The sequence below is a fragment of the Siniperca chuatsi genome, linkage group LG24 (assembly GCF_020085105.1).
Source record: "Siniperca chuatsi isolate FFG_IHB_CAS linkage group LG24, ASM2008510v1, whole genome shotgun sequence".
NCBI lineage: Eukaryota > Metazoa > Chordata > Actinopteri > Centrarchiformes > Sinipercidae > Siniperca > Siniperca chuatsi.
In genome coordinates this window covers 16,270,005-16,291,865 of record NC_058065.1, presented here as the reverse complement: position 1 = coordinate 16,291,865, position 21,861 = coordinate 16,270,005, and the positions used below count along the sequence as shown (strand labels likewise).

Below are 21,861 nucleotides of genomic sequence, written 5' to 3'. Positions count from 1 at the left end.
AATAGCTAGTTTCACCTGAAACTGACCTAATAGTTTGAAGATGGCCCAGTAATCAGTAATCAGGCCTATTGTTCTCTGGCTGCATCTACTTCATCACTGTTAAGTGCCTGATTAGCATGTGATAGGCGTGACCAAGGTGATAATACACTCTGATAGACTTTGGGCAGATTAAATCTCAGACCACCATTTCTGTTCAAAGAGGGGTTCTCTTTTTTCACAAAAATGGCTTCCTTGACGCCCCGTTCAAACCAACTCTTCTCTCTACTAAGAATCTTCACCTCACTGTCTTCAAATGTGTGGTTTGTAGCTTTTAAATGCAAATGCACGGCGCTCTGTAATCCTGAGTTAGCGTGTCGTCTGTGCTGAAGTCTTTTGTGAAGTGGCTGTTTGGTTTCGCCTATGTACCATTCTTTGCAGTTTTCCTCACTGCATTGAATGGAGTAGACAACATTGCTCTGTTTTTGTGTGGGTAACTTGTCCTTAGGGTGAACGAGTTTCTGTCTTAAGGTGTTGCCTGGTTTAAAGAAAACAGGAACATCGTGCTGTCTAAAGATCCTTTGTAGTTTTTCAGACAGTCCAGATACATAAGGAATGGAGACACCATTCCTTCTTGGTTCAGTTACACTTTTGTCCTGTTTTTTGGCTCTTTTAACTTTGTTGATAGCCCAAGTAGGATAACCACAGGCTGAGAGTGCATTCTGGACATGCCTTTCCTCTTTCTTCTTACCCTCTGAGCCTGTGGGCACTTCTTTGGCTCTGTGTTGTAATGTCCGGATTACACCCAGCTTGTGCTGTAGTGGATGGTGTGAGTCAAAGAGCAGGTATTGATCCGTATGTGTTGGTTTCCTGTACACTTCTATCTGGAGCTCTCCGTCCTCTCCTCTGAGAGTAGAACAATCAAGAAAGGCCAAGCGGTTCTCTTTTGCATCCTCACGCGTGAACTTGATGTTGGGGTCCACCGTATTAATATGCTCTGAGAACGCTTCCAAGTCTTGTTTCTTGATTTTCACAAAGGTGTCATCCATGTAACGGTACCAATGACTTGGTGGTGTGCCCGGGAACGAGGATAATGCCTTCTTCTCAAACTGTTCCATGTACAGGTTGGCCACAATGGGAGAGACCGGAGAGCCCATAGCACAGCCGTGAATCTGTCTGTAGAAGTGTCCCCGGAATTGGAAGTAGGTTGTGTTGAGACAGATGTCTAATAGTTTACATATGTGTTCAGGTGTAAGCTTGGTCCTTTGCTGCAAGGTGGAGTCCTCCTGCAGTCTTCTCATCACCGCTGTCACTGCTTCTGAGGTTGGGATGCAAGTGAACAAGGACACTACATCATAAGAAACCATAACGTCATCTGGGTCCAACTGGAGATGTTTCACTTTGTCCACAAATTTCTGTGTGTTTTCCACATGATGTACTGTGTTCCCCACCAACAGAGCCAAGATTGTAGTCAAATGTTTGGCTATGTTGTATGTGATGGAATCTGTGCTGCAAACGATGGGTCTGAGTGGAACATTCTCTTTGTGAATTTTGGGAAGGCCATAGATGCAGGGAATGGCTTCCCCAGGGTATAGTCTGTAGTCTCATTAACAAAACAGCGTTATGTTTGCAGAATGTTCATGTTTAATAATATTTGCACATATTTTTAAATAAATTATAATATAATTTAATTTACATAAAAAGTAAGCGCATACAGTGGGGCTGAATGAAGCACTGATAAACTACAGATATGAATATACAATCAATCAGTATGAAATACTGAGAACTCCAAAATTCAAACAGACTTTGTACTGTGTACTGTATAATAGATAAAGTACAAAATACTTTAAGGGATTTTATCATTTTAATATTAGACTGAGAAGGGTTTCTAATAATTTGTCTACTCTTGGTGCTATAAATGGGGTGAACAAAATATTAGAAACGCCTGCAACACAAAATACCCTGCAAACTGGGATATCATGCCGGACTGTTGGATTAGCTGGAATTAGTTTCATCAAGGTGGAACTAATAAATTGGCAACATATATGTACAGATATGGAGACAGGTTTCACAAATTTAAAAAGAGAGCTGCAGGACATTTGTCAGTCTTTACTGGTGGCTTCAGGTACAGAAGATGGTGACATTTGCGACCATATGAATCTTAGAAGAAGCTTTGAATTCTGAACTAGCTTTGTGGCAACATGGTAATGTGTATGCAGGAAGAAACAGAAATAATTAAATGCTAAATTCACTTTACTAGTGTGTAATCCCATATCTATGAAAACACAAAAGAAACAAGAAACACAAGTCGTTCTCAAATATACTGCCTTTTTTATTATCTTCATATTTATCTCAAAAACAAATTATACAAATATCAAATCAAATGCAGGAATAGAAAGACAGAACAAAATTTCCAATTAAAACTAACTATTTCACACCAATGTGTTTACCAAAAAATGATGTCATGAACATAAGAGAATAAACCCTAGATTGGCCACAGATGTAAATTTAAAAAAAGAAAAGAACCTTCTATACAGGACTGTAATGCATTACATGTAAGAGTTTATTGTAAATGCAAAGCTAATCTGAAGACACCAACACATTTCAAATGCTAAAATTTACAGGCTAAATAAAATTTGTGAAGTGAAGTTAGTTTGAGACTTGTCTTTTTGGTTTGCCAATTATTTCAGCAGCTGCTGTGCTGAATCAAAGTCAGAGTATATTCTAATAATTTACTCATTAAACCCTCAAAAATCCTGGTGTGCAGAAACTTTTTTCCACAACTATGATTGAAAATGGGTTGGAGGTTAGTTCACTTGCTGCACAATATTTGCTTTTCATCATCTGCAGATCTTCATTTTGCTTAGAATCTAGAAGTTGGCTCCAAATACAGAACAGAGTTCAGATAGTCCAGCTGATCGCTTCTAGTTCGAATTTCTGTGTATTCTGGACAAAACACTGACCATACACTAGGAATGAACTAACTTTTTTGTTCAGTGATGACATTATCCATTTTCAAAGCTCTTTGGTAAACCTGTGTAAATCATTTATGTCATGAAACATTAGCTGCCGGTCGTGTGACAATGCAAACAAAAAACCATCCATCCATTCATCCATCTATTAGCTATACCCACTTATCCTTAGAGGGTCGCATGCTGGAGCCAATCCTAGCTGACATTGGGCGTGGCAAAAGACATTTCTGAAAAATGTATCTCTTAAAGAAAATATCATTATCAATTCCAGAGAATGTGTGACTTGCCATTACAAGCAGAAAGACAGCAAAACCTGCAAAATGCATGCATTTTTCCTGAATTAAAGAATGAGCCGAAGCTGCAGCAGACTTACAAAATCAAGCGTAAAGATACTGCACTAGGCTTTGTATGTGAAACATCTTTACACATGACAAACCATGTCAGGTAATGAGTGGTGACTGGTTTCCTGTGCATTAATATCCCAGTTCTGAGTGTTATCCTGGCTTTGATCATATTAAGGATGTGATGTTCACATTGAACATGAGAAACCTGGTTCTTTGTCTCTATATAGACATGATTCTAACAGGATCCAGGTTTCTGACAGTGAGGTCTTTTCATGTTTTTCCGTTTGTATTATTCCATAGTTGCAGCCCATGTTTCCACTGTTATTGTCTCTAGCTTCTTGCTGTAATTTATAAATGATGGAAGAAATTTGTCTCTGTTTAGTTGGTGTCCAGACTTTTCAGCACACTGGGTAGATACAGGTGTACCATCTCAGCCATTCTGTCATTTCTGTACAGACTGAGTTATGTGAGCAGTTGAGGATGATTCATTTGCCTGGTCAGCAGTAACGGAAGATGGGGATGACAATAAAAGTTATCCTCCCGTTACTGGTGTCATACTTTCACTTTCACTTTAGAGTGAAGATCATAATTTATTCAGGTTTCTGAAAGCAGGATATGATGTTTACAGCCGTAAACACATAAGCTGGATATTCCAAGAACCCGATCATAACCAGGACACTAACATGTATGTAAATGTACTGTGATCTACACACCTGTGTTTACTTACATTTAGTCATTGTCTATTGTTAGTCTGACTATTAGGGCTACACTTTTGTTGTGCCTTTAAAAAACTCTTTCAGCTTTAAAGTTTCAAATGAAGACACAGATTGAAAGGGAGGTTTGAGCTTAATGTTTGATTTCGCTGTAGCGTCTGAAAGTGCCCCTAAAATCTAAATGTTCCTCATAGCTCAGTGTTGATGTTTAACTCAACACTGTTTACATTACAGTGTCAAAACGTTATCACAGAATTAAGAGAAAATTTGGGATTTGGGTGTTGCTATTTAGCTCTGTAATGATTTGTGTGTACTATATCTTTAAATATAAACAAGCTTTAAAATTTGGCACAACTAAATATAATAAGCATACATGATTTGAGACTCGATTTTTCTTGACTTTAACAAAACAGTCTTAATAAAATATGAACATTTAATTTTCTTGCTTTTTTAAATGTAAAGTACACATACACCCATTTGATCTAATTAGACATTATTGTACTCTAATTGAACCCCCGTCCCCCACAGTCACAAAAAGGAAAGAAAGTTAAGAAAGGTTAGAGTTAAGATCTTGTCAGTTGATCTTTTAAAAATGGCCATGAATGTGCACATCCACAGCACAATATGATCATGTGAACTTCCATGTTATATCCTCCTGCTAACAAATGATTTAAATACTGCTTGTATCATTATCTAATGATATGACTGAAACATTTTGGATGCTTAAAGTTTAAGTGTGTAAAGTCATCTCAGTCCAGAAACTCACCTCAGACATTCAATCCTACAGTACAGGCACCAGAAAATGAATAAGACTAAGAATAAGAAAAAGAATATGTTTATAAGTCAAGACAATATATTGATAAAGTTGTATGGGTGAGGCTACCAAAACCTTTTAGAGAATTACAGCAGGTTCACAACATAACTGATGATGGCATTTATGGTCAGTGAAATAATCACAGAGCTTCATTTGAACTAACAAACAGGGGAGTCACTATTCAGGGCTCATGGATGGTAGTAGCTTGGTTGGTCTGTCCAACACTGTCCAAACAAGATCTCTTGACAACTACTAGATTGCCATGAAACCTGATAGTGATATCCATATATACTTATGATTTCAAGATCCCCTGACCATAACACCATCATGTCATTAATTTTTAACACTTTGGTCCATGACAAGATATTTCAAAAGCTAATGGTCTGATTTCCATGAAATTAGCTATGGATATTCATGGTCCCAAGAAGGTGAATCCTAATGGTTTTGATCCCCTGACCTTTCCATTTGTTTCTTTCACCACTGGGCCAAAATTTCTCCCCAGAGGTTTTCCTTGTTGGACATTCAATGAACTTTCATCTAGTGCCATCTTCAGTCCAAAATGTCAACCCTGTCTATACAAGATGTTTCATAATCTCACCCCAAAGAAAAACTTTACATCTTACATTTTGGTAAGGTGTGTAATACACATTGCATCATCTAAATGTGACTACTGTAAGTGTTCTTTACAGTTTTAGTCAGATTTTTGCTCCATGGATGTATTTTTCAACAATGACATTAACATTCTGATACTGAGTGAGATAATATGACCCCACAAAACTTTGCAATATCCCTAATTTATGATAAATGATCACTTTTAGTGACATTTGAGTCCTTTGAATCAGTTTGATATGAAAGTGTTTTGAAGAACAAGTCTGTCCAAGTCGACTCTCCAAATTGCTATTTGAAGTCCGAAACAAGATCCTGATCATCCAAAAGCTGTTTCTATTTTCTTGACTTTACTAACACTTTTTATTATTGAGCTATTCAAAATGAAAAGGAATGACTTAATAAATCTATTAATCTTACTGTATATCATCACCTTCATTAACATAAGCTTCAACCCTCAGTGGAACTGTCATTACCATCATCAATTTCATCATTATAATCATTAAATGCATCTTGAGATCAGATTTGGCACAGCTTCACTCTCAGTCTGCACTCTGTGCTTTCAAGGAAGGACACATGTCAGCAGTAAACTGGAATCTGTGTACCAGTCATCCTGTCACACAGGCCTAAATGAGCTGCTGACAGTCTCATGAAGATGAGGAAGAAAACAGCAGTTTCATCATCCACGTCCTGTTCATAAAGAGTTCAACAGTTTTAGACAGCTGTTTCCTGGTCCTCTCTCTGTATCATCTGGTAATGCTGTCTGTTCTCCAGATAGGCCGCCAGCTCAGCATCATGAGCCTTCTCAGCCCTGTTCTTAGGAGTATCACCCTGATAAAGAGACACAAAGAATTACAGAAACATAGATTATTTTTCTTTTTTCAATTGTTTGTCCTTTGCCCAACATTTACAGTCCACATTAAGCTATGTCAACAGCTACAGGCCAGGTTGTCATGAAATCCTCCTTACCTTTCAGTGTCTCACAACTCATAGTGTATTATGGTGCTTTCACTATGGCAATTTACCACAGAAGATGTGTTCTCATTGTCATGTTTCACATCATGTTTTTAGTTCATAGTCACCTAGTTACAGATTTGTGCAGTTGGTTACATGGATTTCTGAATACTGTGTTCACTTTTTCAAAAAAGTGAGGACAACATCAGTGTATCTGGACTAAACTGTGGAAACATTTCATTGCTTTGGCACAAATGCATTCAATGACCACATCTTTTAAAATGTCATTGTTCTCTCACTCAAATGCTGCAAAACTGTGCAATTACAGTCTGTGTTGCGCATGTTTACATCTATCTTTGAAAACTATTTAATTCAAGTTCAAAACCTAGCATAACACAAAATCAATTGGGCAGAACATTTTGCTACATCTAAATGTAAAAAACCCTAAAAATTCAAAAAAATCAAAACAGCTGATTACCATTTTAGCTGAAGACATGATGTGATGTGGATAAATAATAATAATAAACTTTATTTACACAGCACTTTTCAAAATCAAAGTGCTTTACATGGTTGAATCAGGGTTAAAACATTTCAGGACTGAGGCAAATACAATCAGGCATTTAAAAACACAGCAATGAAATAAAATAAAACTAAATAAAATAATCCCCCCAACAATAAAGATAATTACCAATAATAACAAATATGATATGTTGGCAATAAAGCAGAGTACTAGAATTAATAAAAGGCTTTTTTGAAAAGATACGTTTTGAGTAGTGATTTAAAAGATGTCACTGAGGACTTGTAGCAGACGACAGGGTTGACTAGCACTGCTATATACACCATTATAGTCATAGGATGATGACAAATTTTAAATGTATTAAACATATACTTAATAACAACATAGAAATATACATAATCAACATCTGTAAAATAAGTAAATTTTTACTTAAATCTAGGGTTGAAAAGATGAGTACCCTTGATTCAATCCAACAAGTATGTAATATTCTAGTACTTAGTATGTCCTCCATTACTTTTAAGTACTGCACTGACCCTTCTTGGCATCGAATGCACAAGTTTATAACATATTGGATGACCTTGTTGAGTACCTTGATGTTTGATGGGGAGTGCTGCTCAACTTCTCTCTTCTCTTCAGACTTTGGTCTCATCAGACCAGAGTATGGATTCCCAAAAGTCTTCTGGCAAAGGCTAAATGGGCTTTCTTGTGCTTTGGCTGCAGCAGTGGTTTCATGCGTAGACCACAACCATGCATTCCACTTCTATGCAGGGTGCATCTTACTGTGTGAGATGAAGCAGTCACTCCAGTTTCCACAGCTTTTTCCAGCTCTGAGGCACTTGCTTGCCGATTCTCCTCCACTTTTCTCAGCAAAACTTGCTCATCACTGTGAAAGCTTACGGTGATGACCTGGACATTTCCATCCTTTTTCAAATCCATCCTTTTTGAATTTCTGTATCACTTTTGCTACTGTGTTCTGACTTGATAACAATATTTGCCTCTTGTACCCTTGTCCTTTTTTGTGCAATGAAATAATTCTCAAGTTTCCAGAAAATTCTTTCCCATATGGTGCCATTGTTGTCAACATTAAGTCTGAATGTGATTCAATGGGTTAAGTATTATGAAGGGTACGGTCTAGACCTGTCTATATGAAAAATGCAATGAGATAACTTCTGTTATGAATTGGCGCTATATAAATAAAATTGAGTTGAACTGACCACTTTGTCAACCAATTACACCTTTTGAGTGGGATGGTTCAAAATACTCATCTGGTGATCAATTGCCCTTAAAGAGCACAAAAAGTTATTTTATTAAGTGTCATATTGTAACTTTAAGGAGTGTGTAATAATTTTTGCAACATGGTCTTTTACGTACATACTGTCATACTTTTATTGACATACTGTATATCATTCGTAACTGATAAAGGAGAGTTGCAGGAACATTACATCATATACAGTAGGAACCCCAAATATATCTTATTTGTAAAGAGAAATCACTGAATTGGTTAGGTTTAAGAAAGGGTATACTCATTTATGCTTTATACTGTATCTATATCTGTATAAAGTGGTAGCCAAGTACATGGCCCAACACAGTAGGGCCAACTCCTCAGGCAAGACTCAGCAGTCTACCTTGATCTAAAGAACCAGGGACACTCCTCTGATGCCAGCAACATTATGCTGTTTTTCGACACAGGTGGGAATATGCACAGCGAGCTGAGCTGTGAACAACCACAAACACAGAAGCCATGCTGGAAAGGTGCAAGTGTTTTTCCACAGCACAGCACAGCACGGCAAGGTAAAATAAGTTGTTTACTTTGAAGACGTGTTGGAGGTATGCTCATTTGCACAATAGAGCCTGTTGTCTTCATCTAACAGCTCATAGTGGTTGTTTCTGCTTGTACTATTCCTCTCTGCAATATGTAAAACTGAAACTGACCAATAGCACAGAATATATCCATATCTGCAAAAGGCAGTTGCACACCCGATAGTGTATCTCATTATCTAATGGGCAGATTTACAATAGCTGAGCACTTTCATGCTCCTCAAGATGCACTGGGGGCTATGATGAACACTGGGCTTTAGACTTTGAGTCTTGTTAAAAACAAAACAGGCTTTTGTTAGCGTCTTAGTCCCACTTGCCACAATGATCAGCCTCTCCTCTCCTCTATGCTAGAGAGACTGTAGTGTTTCATTAGGCTCCCCTTACCGTGTCTAAAATGTATGTGATATTGGGTTTACAGGCCAGCTCATGTCTGTGTTGATGAGTTTTCCATTTCACATTTCTCTATAATTGAAAAGTGCGGTTGTTGTTAAAGTAGCATTGTCTCCAACTGATGAAAATGAGATAATGAGAAACAACTGAATTCGAAATGAAATAAACAACATGTGTCCTTGAGAGGACACACACACACACAACACACAACATAACACAATGAATGATTGTTTATGGGGAAGAGACCATTATGTTGAATCACTTGCAGAGTTTAGAACAGACTCTAATTAGTTGAGTCCCGTGTGTGTGTGTGTGTGTGTGTGTGTGTGCGCGTGTGCGTTTGTCTTTGGGCTTCTACCAGATTTGGAAACATTCCCAGAGAGAAAGAGTGAGTGAGTGAGTGAGTGAGTGAGTGAGTGAGTGAGTGAGTGAGTGAGTGAGTGAAGGAGAGAGAGACCCTAGGTGGTGAGTGCAGAAAGATGTAGAGATAAAACAGAGTACTTTATAGTGAATGTGAAAATCATAGTCTTCTCTTCTCAAGTCATTTGTCTCTCTTTCCATTCACTGCACTCTCTCACTGTCTGTCTCTGTCTCGCTCTCTCTCTCTCTCCATTATTTCCCCTCTCTCTCTGTATCTAGGTCATTGCTGAGTCCAGCCAGTTAGGAGGTTTTTCTAAACGGTTGAAACCTCCCTGGAAAACTGAACAAAAATGAAAGAAAATGCATATTTAAGGCACTCACACGCACATCCACATATGCACACAAATGGTAGACTTCACCAGCAAACCCAACCTTTACTTAAACAAGTCTAAAGTGCTATTTTATAAGCTGTGATTTTGCCAACCAGCAGCCACTATGTATATCATAGTTCCAAGAGAAATGGTCATGTTGAAGTTTGTTCACAGTGCAAAGTTCTCTGTCATCTTTATTGGTATAGTCCACTATCACACATATTATAAAGGATCCATATCCGCAATGGTTCTTGACGGAGCCCAAAAATTAAAACCTTTCCAAGGGCTGTAATAGGAGCTGTAGTTGGGGGAAATAGTTCAAGAAATATAATTACTGCAATAAATAATAAGCCTAAATAAATAAGCCTAATAATTGTCCAGTATCCGTATAATAAGTCCAATATCCCTCCAGCATGTTCTGGGTCTGCCCCAGGGTGTACTCCCAGTTGGAAGTTCTGGAAAAGCCTCCAAAGGAAGGCATCTAGAAGATATCCTAATCAGATGCTGAACCTCAACTGACATCTTTCAATGCTTCTTCTGGATGTCAAGGTTCCTCACCCTCTCACTCTAAGACACACTGCAACGGAAACTGATTTCCACCGCTTGTGTTCGTGATCTAATTTTTTGGGTCTTTACCTAATGCTCATGAAGGTTGGAACATAGATTGAATGGTAAAATTCCATCCCATTCTGCCAGCCCACAGGCACTGTCACTGACCTCCATATGACATTGAAAAGGTGCATCAAGACAGCCCCACAATATCTAGAGTTTTCAGCATTTTAGGGAGAATCTCATACACCTGTGGAGCCTTACCACTGCATAGCTTTTTGACTACTTTAGTGACCTCTGGCAGAGAAATGGGCAAGTAATCCCCAAGCCCTCCCCAGAGGGCATCTGTCAGGTTCTGGAGTTTCTCAAAGTGTTCCTTCCACTGCCTGACAACATTCCCAGTCAGGATCAGGAGTTAAAAATATATTTAAGAGATACATTTGGGAGTTTTTGTTTAATTGGCAGCGATTGCTGCCTATCACGCTCTGCCATGATGGTTGCCACTTGCTCGTGTCATCTCAGTTCTGCATCTTGTCGTGCTTTTGATTTTGTGTCTTTAGCAACTGACAAAGATGGTACTATCTTTGGAGTTGGCACATTTTTAAGCTTGGAGTTGGGTTTATGGTCCATCAAAAGCCTTCTAAAGGTGTCAGACACTACATCCATGTTTTCTTTACAGGCTGTTTTTCAGTAAGTACATACACACATACACATATGGGAGTTACCCCAGGAATTAAGCTATTCATAACCATATCTGGATGATGTGGGGAGACCTATGAGGAGGGAGTTCTGTAGAACGAAGGTGTTTGAACTGCCAGGCTGTGGAGAATGCTTGATATGTTCTTGATAAGGACAATAATAGACTAGGCAAAAGATTATATAAATGGAATAAATACCAGAGTGAACCACGAATAAAGGATATGTATAATGACACTAAAGAGTATAGTCTAGACCTGCTCTATAGGAAAAAGTGCAATGAGATAACTTCTGTTATGTATTGGCACTTTATAAATGGAATTGAATTGAATTTAATTATAGTAGGGGAAACTAATCTGGTATCTAATACGCTTAGTACGAGTTAGTGTTTTATAAAGTTAAATATTTCCAGGCAAATGAGATCTTGGACAAACCCAAGCTGTCTACTTATTGTAACATTACATATGATTACTTACTTACTACTGAAAATTACGTTCTTTATCATCTGTTACAGGAAAAAAAAGATCTTTGTGGCCATTTTGAAATGATCAGAACAAAGTCGAAGTTCTGGGTCTGATCTGGGCAAAATAGAAACATGTCGTTTTGTTTGTGATATTATGTATTTAAAGTCACTTGAAATTCTAATTTGTAATCAGTACAGCTGAGTAAATGGTATACTGTAAATATTGTACAGAACCTACCTGTAGATCTGTTTTCATCAGTGAGGCTCCTGCTTCTACAAGATAATGACAGATGGTCCTGTGACACAGAGATGCAGCTCGATGAAGAACCGTCTCCCCACTGGTGGTCCAGAGTATAGAGACAGAGGGAGAAAGCAAGCATGAGATAACAGCCTCTGACGTCTTCTGGGAGTCAAGCACAACTGATGATTAGGCTACTGCTTTTGTTTGGTTTCTTATGTTTTGTTAGGATGCCCAGCACATATACAGACCAGGGCCCACGGTTTCTCAGCCACACTGTGTCACCTACAGTATGTCCATAAAAAAATGTAATTATGGTCACAGGACAATCAAAGGATGGAAAAAATAAAAAACACACCAACTTCAATTTTAGCATTTTAAATCCCTTCATAATTTGTTTAATTAAACTTTAATATCTGAATTGTTGAATGGTTTAGATGATAAAGGTAACCACGACTGTACTTACTGTAGTTTTTCTGTGACATCAAGGAGGTCACTTGGAGCTGGAAAACAGACAGATAGGAGATTACTGTAGAGAGACATCAGACCAGAACATTATTGCTGATGGCACAATACAAAGTCAATCAAAATATTTGTCTATGTTCACTGGTTTTCTGTGAACTTAAATTAAAAATGTATTTTTTTATGAATTACATTAATTCTACTTATCACAATGTCAACTGAGTCAGCAAAACGACTATAGCACCCCCTTGACATTTTCAAAAATTCAGCCTCTCCTTGCGGTTTCACCCACATGTACGAAATTTGGGAGGCACATGTAAGATGCCAAGATGAACAAAAAAGTCTGTTAGTGACATGACCTAAACTCAACAGTAAGTCAGCCATTTTGATTTCAATTTAATATCTTTGGCGATTTACAGGGGTCGTACTTTAACAAACTCGTCCTAGTCTAAGAGGGGTGTGAAAATATAGAAATATGATAGTGAAAACGTATGGGTGTCCACAACAGGAAGTCAACCTTGTGTGACAAACATCGTCTGATTTACATCAAATTTACATGGTGTGGTCTACACATGATATCCAGCAACATGACAAATTATTATGTGTTCTCTAGCGCCACATAGCGGACCTGGGAAGTAATATTTAAACAGGAAGTTGCTGTAACTTCAGTTTAGACTGTCCAATCTCCCTCAAATTTCACATGTTTGATGAGTCACATCCTGATCACATCTACAGGCCAATAATGACAAAGTTTTAGTGCCACTTAGTGGCAACAGGAAGTAAACCTTCTGTGGCAAAGATGATCCGATTTGCATAAAATTTTCATGGTGTGGTCTATGCATGATATCCTGCAACACAACGAATAAAGTGTGTTCTCTAACACCACATAGAGAAACCAGGAAGTGACATTTAACTCCTATGTGGAGTGTCCAAAACACATGAAAATTCAAAGCCGCGTTGAACGGACGGTGTCCAGCAAGGAATCAGAATCAGAATCAGAAATACTTTATTGATCCCAGAGGGGAAACTCTTTTGTTACAGCTGCTCACTATCTCATCAACGCACACAGGAATAGAAGTACTAAGCAAATCAAAATATAATACATTATAATACAGGTAAGATAAATTAAGTACAAGGTGGCAGTAGAGTTTCTGACTAGTTTGTTTAACAAGATCTTGGAGAGTGAGAGGATGCCCAAGGAATGGAGGAGAAGTGTTCTGGTGCCAATTTTTAAGAACAAGGGAGATGTGGAGAGCTGTGGCAACTACAGAGGAATAAAGCTGATGAGCCATACAATGAAGTTGTGGGAAAGAGTAGTGGAAGCTAGGCTAAGGGCAGAGATGAGCATTTGTGAGCAGCAATATGGTTTCATGCCTAGAAAGAGTACAACAGATGCAGTATTTGCTTTGAGGATGCTGATGAAGAAGTACAGAGAAGGTCATAGGTAGTTGCATTGTTTTCGTAGATTTAGACAAGATAAGTAGATAAGTATAAAAGCTAAAATAAGTGTACCAAAGTACTAAAGTGGATTTAGAGGTTGATAAGGATGCACGGTATAATAATACAATGAAATAAATTTAAGTAATAAGTAATAGTGCAATAATGAGTCAAGTTAAGTGTAGCTTATTAAGATGATTATTACATCGTAGATATTGCACACTAGTAATAGAAGTATGAATAAATAAATAAATATCTGAAAACAGAGTATATTGCACAGCAGTATTAAAAAGAGAATATTGCACAATTATTTTAAGTAAAGTTTAAGTATTACAGTGATGTTAATGGTCTAAAGTCCAGTTTATCGACTTAAGGTCATATAGACTGACACTTAGAGGGAGGAGTTAAAGAGTTTGATGGCCACAGGCAGGAATGACTTCCTGTGGCGCTCTGTGGTGCTTCTTGGGGGGATGAGTCTTCCGCTGAAGGTACTCCTTTGTTTGACCAGCACGTCATGGAGGGGGTGGGAGACATTGTCCAAGATGGCATGTAGTTTGGCCAGCATCCTCCTCTCTGACACCATCGACAGAGAGTCCAGCTCCACCCCCACAATGTCACTGGCCTTACGGATCAGTTTGTTGAGTCTGTTAGCGTTGGCTAACCTCAACCTGCTACCCCAGCATGCAACAGCATGCAGGATAGCACTGGCCACCACAGACTCATAAAACATCCTCAGCATTGTCTGGCAGATGTTGAAGGAGCTCAGCCTCCTCAGAAAATAGAGGCGGCTCTGGCCCTTCCTGTAAACAGCTTGAGTGTTCTTAGCCCAGTCCAGTTTATTGTCTATGTGTACTCCCAGGTACTTGTAATCCTCTACAATGTCCACACTGACCCCCTGGAAGGAAACTGGGGTCACTGGTGCCTTGACCCTTCGTAGGTCTACAACCAGCTCCTTAGGCTTTGTCGCATTGAGCTGCAGATGGTTCTGCTCACACCATGAGACAAAGTTCCCCACCACAGCCCTGTACTCAGTCTCATCACCACCGCTGATACATCCCATCACAGCAGAGTCATCAGAAAACTTCTGAAGGTGGCAAGATTCTGTACGGTAGCTGAAGTCCGTGGTGTATATGGTGAAGAGGAAGGGCAAGGACAGTCCCCTGAGGGGCCCCAGTGTTGCTGACCATGCTGTCCGACACACAGTGCTGCAGACGCGGTCTGCCAGTCAGGTAGTCCAATCCAGGACAAGAGGGGGGCATCCACCTGCATTTCTGCCAGCTTCTCCCCCAGCAGGGCTGGCCGGATGGTGTTGAAAGCACTGGAGAAGTCAAAAAACATGATCCTCACCGTACTTGCCAGCTTGTCCAGGTGGGTGTAGATGCGGTTCAGCAGGAAGATAATGGCGTTCTCAACTACCAAACAGGGCTGGTAGGTGAACTGAAGGGGGTCAAGGAGGGGTCTGACCACAGCCGCAGCTGTTCCAGCACCAGTCTCTCCAGGGTCTTCATTATGTGGGAGGTCAGTGCCACCGGTCTGTAGTCCTTGGAGCTACTGGGACGTGGCGTCTTTGGCACAGGAACGAGGCAAGATGTCTTCCACAGAACAGGGACCCTTTGAAGACTCAGGCTCAGGTTGAAGACATGGTGAAGGACTCCACATAGCTGGGAGGCACAGGCTTTTAGCACCCGGGGCAAACGCCATTAGTGCCTGCAGCCTTGTTTGAATGGAGTTTCATCAGCTGTCCTCTCACCTGGTCAGCAGTCAGGCACACAGCAGAGGTTACAGGCAGGGGAGGGGGGGAGTCATCAGTCTTGAGAGGGCCGTTAGCCTGAGATCCAGTTAAGGGGGGAGTAGGACTCTCCCAGGAAGATGGAGGAGGGGGGAGCAGTGGACTCGGAGGAGTCTGAGGGCCAACAGCAGCTGAGTTTGAGGGGGGATGGGCAGGAGCCGGTGTCTCGGTAGCTGTATGCATCCTTAACGTCCAGTGTCCTCTCCTCTCTAGTAAGACAACTCACATACTAGGTGAAATGAGTCGGTGTTGTTGAAACACTGACATGGTTGAAGTCACCTGAGATTAATATGAGTGCACTCGGGTGTTGAGTCTGGAGTTGTGCTATGGTGGTGTGAATGGCGTTGCACGGCGATGCCGGGTTAGCAGATGGGGACAACAGTCAGTCACAACAATGGCATGTGAGAATTCACGTGGCAGATAATATGGCCGAACTCCCACAGCTAACAGTTCAATGTCCAGGCAACAGATACTCTGCTTGATAGTAATGTGACCAGGATTACACCATCTGTTGTTGACCAGAACAGCAAGCCTGCCGCCTTTCTGCTTACCGCTCCCGATGTGATCCCTGTCAGCCCGAACAGTCTGAAAGCCATCGATGGAAACGTTAGGATATCCTGGTGTAGCCATGTCTCTGAGAAGCACATCAAACTACACTCATCGAACTCCATCTGAAGTGATGCTCAGTTCTCCTCCAGTAGAGATGATGGAAGATGCTTTAGTGCTTGTAACAGTGCGGTTTATAGGCAACAGGCTGATGCCGTTAGCTCGTCCATTTTATTCGCCAGTGATCTCACGTTGCCCATGATGAGAGAAGGCAGACACAGCTTAAATCTCTTGTTCTTAAGTCTCTTTTGTCTGGCCCCCTCTCTCTTCCCTCACCGCTTCGTTCCACCTCTGCATCCTCGGTGTGTCCTCCTTTTGATCTCAGTGGAGATATCGATTGTCCTGGGCGCCATGCCACTTGGCTTCAGGGTGATCAGCTGTGTAAACAATGCAGCCAAACAGCTGTTCTGCAGCAGTGCCCTGACCGAGTAGCAGGAGAAGTTTCACTCTCATTTCGTAAGTTACTCAAGTTTTGGAGAAAAAGGTAAGCTAAAAGTTGGAAAAAGTAAGATGACGAGACGGAGCAACGGCACAGGCAGCATTGCACGTTAGCGCATGCGCACTAGAAGGGGAGACTGCAGCTGCGGCACACCCTGACATGCGTGGAGGTGAGAGGGCTCAATCATTGCTTGCAAAGCAGCAATGATTGACACTACCAAAGTAGTAGTAGCAATGATTGACACTACCAAAGTAGTGTGATGCTTTATAGTACAGTAAAAAGGCGCGAATTAATGATTAATTAAGATAGATAAATGTAAGATTAATGTAAGAGCATTTGAATATGGCAGTGTGTGTGATCTGAAAAATGGTGCTAAACGAATGACTATTACAAAATACAGTGTTTTGAACTTGTATATATTGGCACTGGAAGCAATTTCAGTACTCTTACATGCCTACACATATGCATAGGCAGACATGCATGCACATGCAAAAATATGCACACTACACACATTGAGCTATACATACACTTTATGCTGAAGTAACATGTGGGACAAATATCACACACACAAACACATTCACAGGCAGACATACGCATGCAAAACATGTACTAAACACACTACACATTGAGCTGTTAATCATACACTATGCAAGGGTTGTATTTAACACGTGGGACAAAAATATTTAAAACTCTTATGTGATACAGAATTAGAGCAAACCTCTTATACATGTTGCAGATGAGGGTTAATTGATGTGACAAATGAATAGCAGCAGATATTGTTTGGTTAGTGGAAGGTGTGACTGACTGATCCTCACTAAGTGTGGAACTTATGTCATTTGCAATAGCGAAAATTCATTACTGCTTCTATGATAACATTGTGGTCTCAGATCATGCGCCATGTTGTTTAGTATACATGGATAAAAAACTGACAAGAGACCTATTTAGATAGCATTTTCAGCCCAAATGGTTACAATATGAAGAATTTGTAAAATATATAGGAAAACAGATAGATGAGTTCTTTGAAATTAATACTACACAAATATCTGCGTGTACAAAGTGGGAAGCATTTAAAGCTTTTCTCAGAGGGCATATAAATTATACAGGCTCAAAATCAAAAAAGGTGCGTGAGGAGAGATTACAATTGGAATATAAAATAAAGATTCTCCAGGGACAACTTTATGAGAATAGTATCCCACAAATAGAAAAGGATTTACTGATTTTGAGAGCTGTATATGATGAGTTGTCTGCTTTCAGAGCTGTCTCTAGTCTTCTAAGACTAAAGCAAACATTCTATGAACTAGGCGATAAATTGGGTAAATTATTGGCATGGCAGATTAAACAATTAGAAACTAAAACGTCAATCACAACTATTATATCCAACAAGCATGTTGTGGATCCTGTAGAACTTAATGATGCCTAAAGGTAAGAGTGACAAGTCACCTAAAACCCCACCATCAGCAAACCTTTGGCGACAGTGGCAAAACTTCCTTTAAGAGGCAGAAACCTCGGGCAGAACCAGACTCAGGGTGGGTGGCCATCCATAGCTGCTGGTTGGGTTGGGGGGCACAATGCAAATTCTACCTAGAATTTTTAAATAATAATGTAATGGTAGTGATACTATTAATATTAATAAAATAACAATAATAGGATATGATAGTGATAGGAATAATAATGATAATAATAGTAATAAGACTAATAACTATCGACGCACCCTATTTTTTCCCTGACAATGCTACATTGTGAACAACAAATATGTGTTGAAATCATGTAAATAAACTACAGAAACCTTGCTGTCAAAAAAATTGATTTGACTAATTTATTATCAGGCTGCAGCCACTCACCTGCTCTCTCTGTCAGCGCTGAGCGCACACACACACACACAAACACACACACGAAGCGCAGTCAGATCAGACAGACAGTGGTGGAGATAACTCGAGTTGACGACAACTTCTCTCATTAATGTAAGTAAGTGCAATAAAACCTTAGCGAGTAAAAAGCCAATACTTTATCAATATACCTGTTCAACAAGCATAAACATGTTAACACGTAGAGGGCGATATTTTAATCTGCTCTGTCTGCAGTCTGATCCACTGGCTCTTTGTTTACACAAGCACAGCACGCTAGCTCGGCTAATAGCGAATTGTTACAAACAAGCTCAAACGAAGCTGTGTGTATGTGGTCTAACTGTTTTGCTTAGTTTGCCACGACTCTTAAAATTTGGCAAATTCTTGTAAACTTAGCTGCTTGCTGAGACAAACCAGCCCCTCCTCTCTCTACCTGTGGTAACTGCAGGCAGTGAATTACATCAGCAGCAGAGGGAGGTGGACAGAAAACAGGAGAAAGGACTGATTCTAACTGATGTCTGAGTTCTTCATTCTTTCTAAACTTCACTCAGTGTTTCGATGTCAGGAATATGATTTATTTTATTGACATTTTAGATTTGTTTTCCGTGAAATATTATTGAGTTTATATAGTTACTTTGACTGATAAGAGTATAGATTAGAGAAGTAGAATTGATATAATCATAATGATACTGTCAGGGATACTCCAGGCTCCACTACCCACTAATGATTCACACCTGCTCCTAATCACACTCCTGCTCCACATTAGCTCCTAATCACAGTCAGCATAAAAGCCCTGCACTCACCTCAGTATGTGTCCAATCTTGTTTGAGTTTAGGACTCTCCATGCCACTCAGCATAACTTCTATATCTTCCTTATCCAAGCGATCTCCCTTCTCCAGCGATCTCCTTCCTTCACACTTCCCTCTTTCCATACCCACTTTCTCTGGCTGTTATTGAATAAAGAACATTCTTGTCCATCTCGGTGTCCCCTGCCTGTCTGTTCTGTAACAGAAGGTCGGACCTATACCGAAGGACTAAGCCGGCATTCCTGTTGTCTCTCTGTCAACCCCCCACTTCACCATGCCAAGGGCCAGACCGGAGCCCTGTTTTGATTCGGTGGTGGATGATAACAGTGTTCTATGGCTATACCCATCGAAGCTAGACACGCAGTCCACAGGGCCAAATCCCTATCGGGGCACCCGTCTGGCTTGAGCTGGTCCACAAGGTCACCGGCCTGCACTGTTGCCGGCTCCTGAGCTGGTTGGAGAGCCTCCAGGGGGTTCCCATCTCCGGCCTCCGGAGGGTCCACACCTTCGCCACAGACCTCCACGGGTTTCCCGCCTTCGCCGCAGACCTCCAGGGAGTTCTCATCTCCGGCCTCCAGGGGGTCCATGCCTGCGCGTCTGCCTCAGGCCTCTGGAGGGTCCACGCTTTCCCCGCAGGCCTCCAGGGAGTTCCTGCCTTCACCGCAGCCGGCCTCCTGTGACCTTCCTCCGGTGCCACCAGCACTCCGCCAGGCCTCGAGATGGTATTGATCTTCATCGCAGATCGCATGAGATCAGCTCCTCACCTGTCCAGTCCCTGGGCTGTCCGCCCGAGGTCCCCAGCTCCTCGCCAGGCCAGTCCCGGGTCGTCCACCGGAGGTCCTCAGCTCCATCCTGGTTCTACTACCTGGTTGTCCGCCCGGGGTCCCCCGCAACATCCAGGACCGGGTTCATGGTCATCAGTCCGACACTCCCTGCTCCACACCGGTCCAAGCTCCTGGTCGCCCATCCAAGGCCTCCCAGCTCCACACATGCCCAGGCTCCAGCCGGCCGGCCAGATCAACCCACTCCCCGTGGTGGAGGATGACCACCACATCGGCGGGGTTTTCGGCCCTCGGGAGCTGGCCGGGGCTGGTGGTATGGGTACTGTCAGGGATACTACACTAATGATCCACACCTGCTCACAATCCCATTCCTGCTCCACATTAGCTCCCAATCACAGTCAGCATAAAAGCCCTGCACTCACCTCAGTATGTGTCCGACCTTGTTTGTGTTTAGGACTCTCAATGCCACTCAGCATAACTTCTATAACTTCATAACATCTTCCTTATCCAAGCGATCTCCCTTCTCCAGCAATCTCCTTCCTTCACACTTTTCTCTCTCCATACCCACTTTCTCTGGCTGTTATCGAATAAAGAACATTCTTGTCCATCTCGGTGTCCCTTGCCTGTCTGTTCCGTAACAGATACCCATCCCTAAACACGAGTTTAACACTACAATTTATCAAAAAGCACAAATTTTATTGAGGACCCACTCAATTGTCCGGGGAGCCACTCAAATGACCACCTGTGGGTCCTGGTTACTCACTACATTGAAAACCTATCAACATCACTGATATAAAAAATATTTAAAAGAACCACATTCATTATCACAATATAGTCCAATATGGGATAATCAGTTCCTTGTACCAGGAAGAGCAGATGCAACATTTAAATTATGGGACTCTAAGGGACTTAAAACGATCCAGGACATATGTGACACCTGTGGAATTAAATTGATCTAACAAAAACATACTAGACATTTGCACAAAATGTACGGAAACTAGAGAAACATTGTTTCACTGTATTTGGCAATGCAGAAAGATTAAACCATTCTTGGAGGAGTTAAGAGTTATCATCGAGAAAATTATTTCAAAACAAATCTTACTGGACCCTTAGCTTTTTTTGTTGAGCTTATATCCAGAGAAACATAAATATAGTAAAAATCAACAAGCATTTATAGACCATAACTTGCTTTATGCCAAACAATGTATTGCACTATACGGAAAAAGATTCAAAGAGCACTAAATGGATAAAATGGATGTTATCAAGCCTTCCATTGGAAAAGATAACTTATATTAACATATTAAAGGCTAAACAGCATATATTTGAGAACATATGGAGACCCTTTATTAATTATGTTAAGGATTTAGAGTTAACAAATGACAAGTGACTGAACCTGATAATGCAGGTTCTGAGCTTGTAGAAGCTTTTTTTCCCTTTAAATTATTCTTTATATTTTGCATCTACTGTAATATGCTACATTTGAATAGATAGACTAAAACAGGGGGAGCATTCTTGTTTTTGAGCTTTTTTGCATTTTGTTTTTTCTTTTGTGTCAATGCCGCAATCTTATGTTGTGTTTTATCATATGAATGCAAAAGCTGTATGTTATGGTGTAAAAATGTAAATGAAAATATTATGGAAAAATACTAAAACTATCATTCAATATAATCTAATTACAACATATGGTTATATGGTAAATTGTAACTCATAATGGCTGCTGGTTTGCTGAAGTTACCATTGTCCAGGATGTAGCGGACAATCTCTTTGCTTCCTGTACTGACAGCATAGTGCAGTAAACTGCAGCCTGATAAGTCCAGCGTTGTGAGGTCCGCTCCCTTCATGTGCAGCTCCTGCAGCTTTTGGTAAAATAGGGGTTAAATGAGCTTTAAAATGGAAAACAAGATACAATTTGTGG

At 40.6% G+C, this 21,861-nt stretch overlaps 1 protein-coding gene across 18 annotated transcripts in view; it reads right to left on the bottom strand.

The window, feature by feature from the left end:
* Positions 1–2,284: 2,284 nt before the first annotated feature.
* LOC122872195 (diacylglycerol kinase zeta-like) overlaps positions 2,285–21,861 on the bottom strand; it is a 172,020-nt gene continuing 152,443 nt past the window's right edge. For 9 of the 18 annotated variants that reach the window (XM_044188106.1, XM_044188086.1, XM_044188085.1 and 6 more), the window contains 4 exons: positions 21,682–21,802; positions 12,248–12,284; positions 11,782–11,881; positions 2,285–6,256 (listed from right to left, as the gene is read on the bottom strand). In XM_044188106.1, coding sequence (XP_044044041.1) covers positions 6,140–6,256; positions 11,782–11,881; positions 12,248–12,284; positions 21,682–21,802 — 375 coding nt within the window. In that variant the 3' untranslated portion in view covers positions 2,285–6,139. Of the gene's footprint in view, positions 6,257–11,775; positions 12,285–21,681; positions 21,803–21,861 lie in introns of those variants that run through there. The other 9 variants (XM_044188098.1, XM_044188102.1, XM_044188094.1 and 6 more) reach the window with 8 other exon arrangements.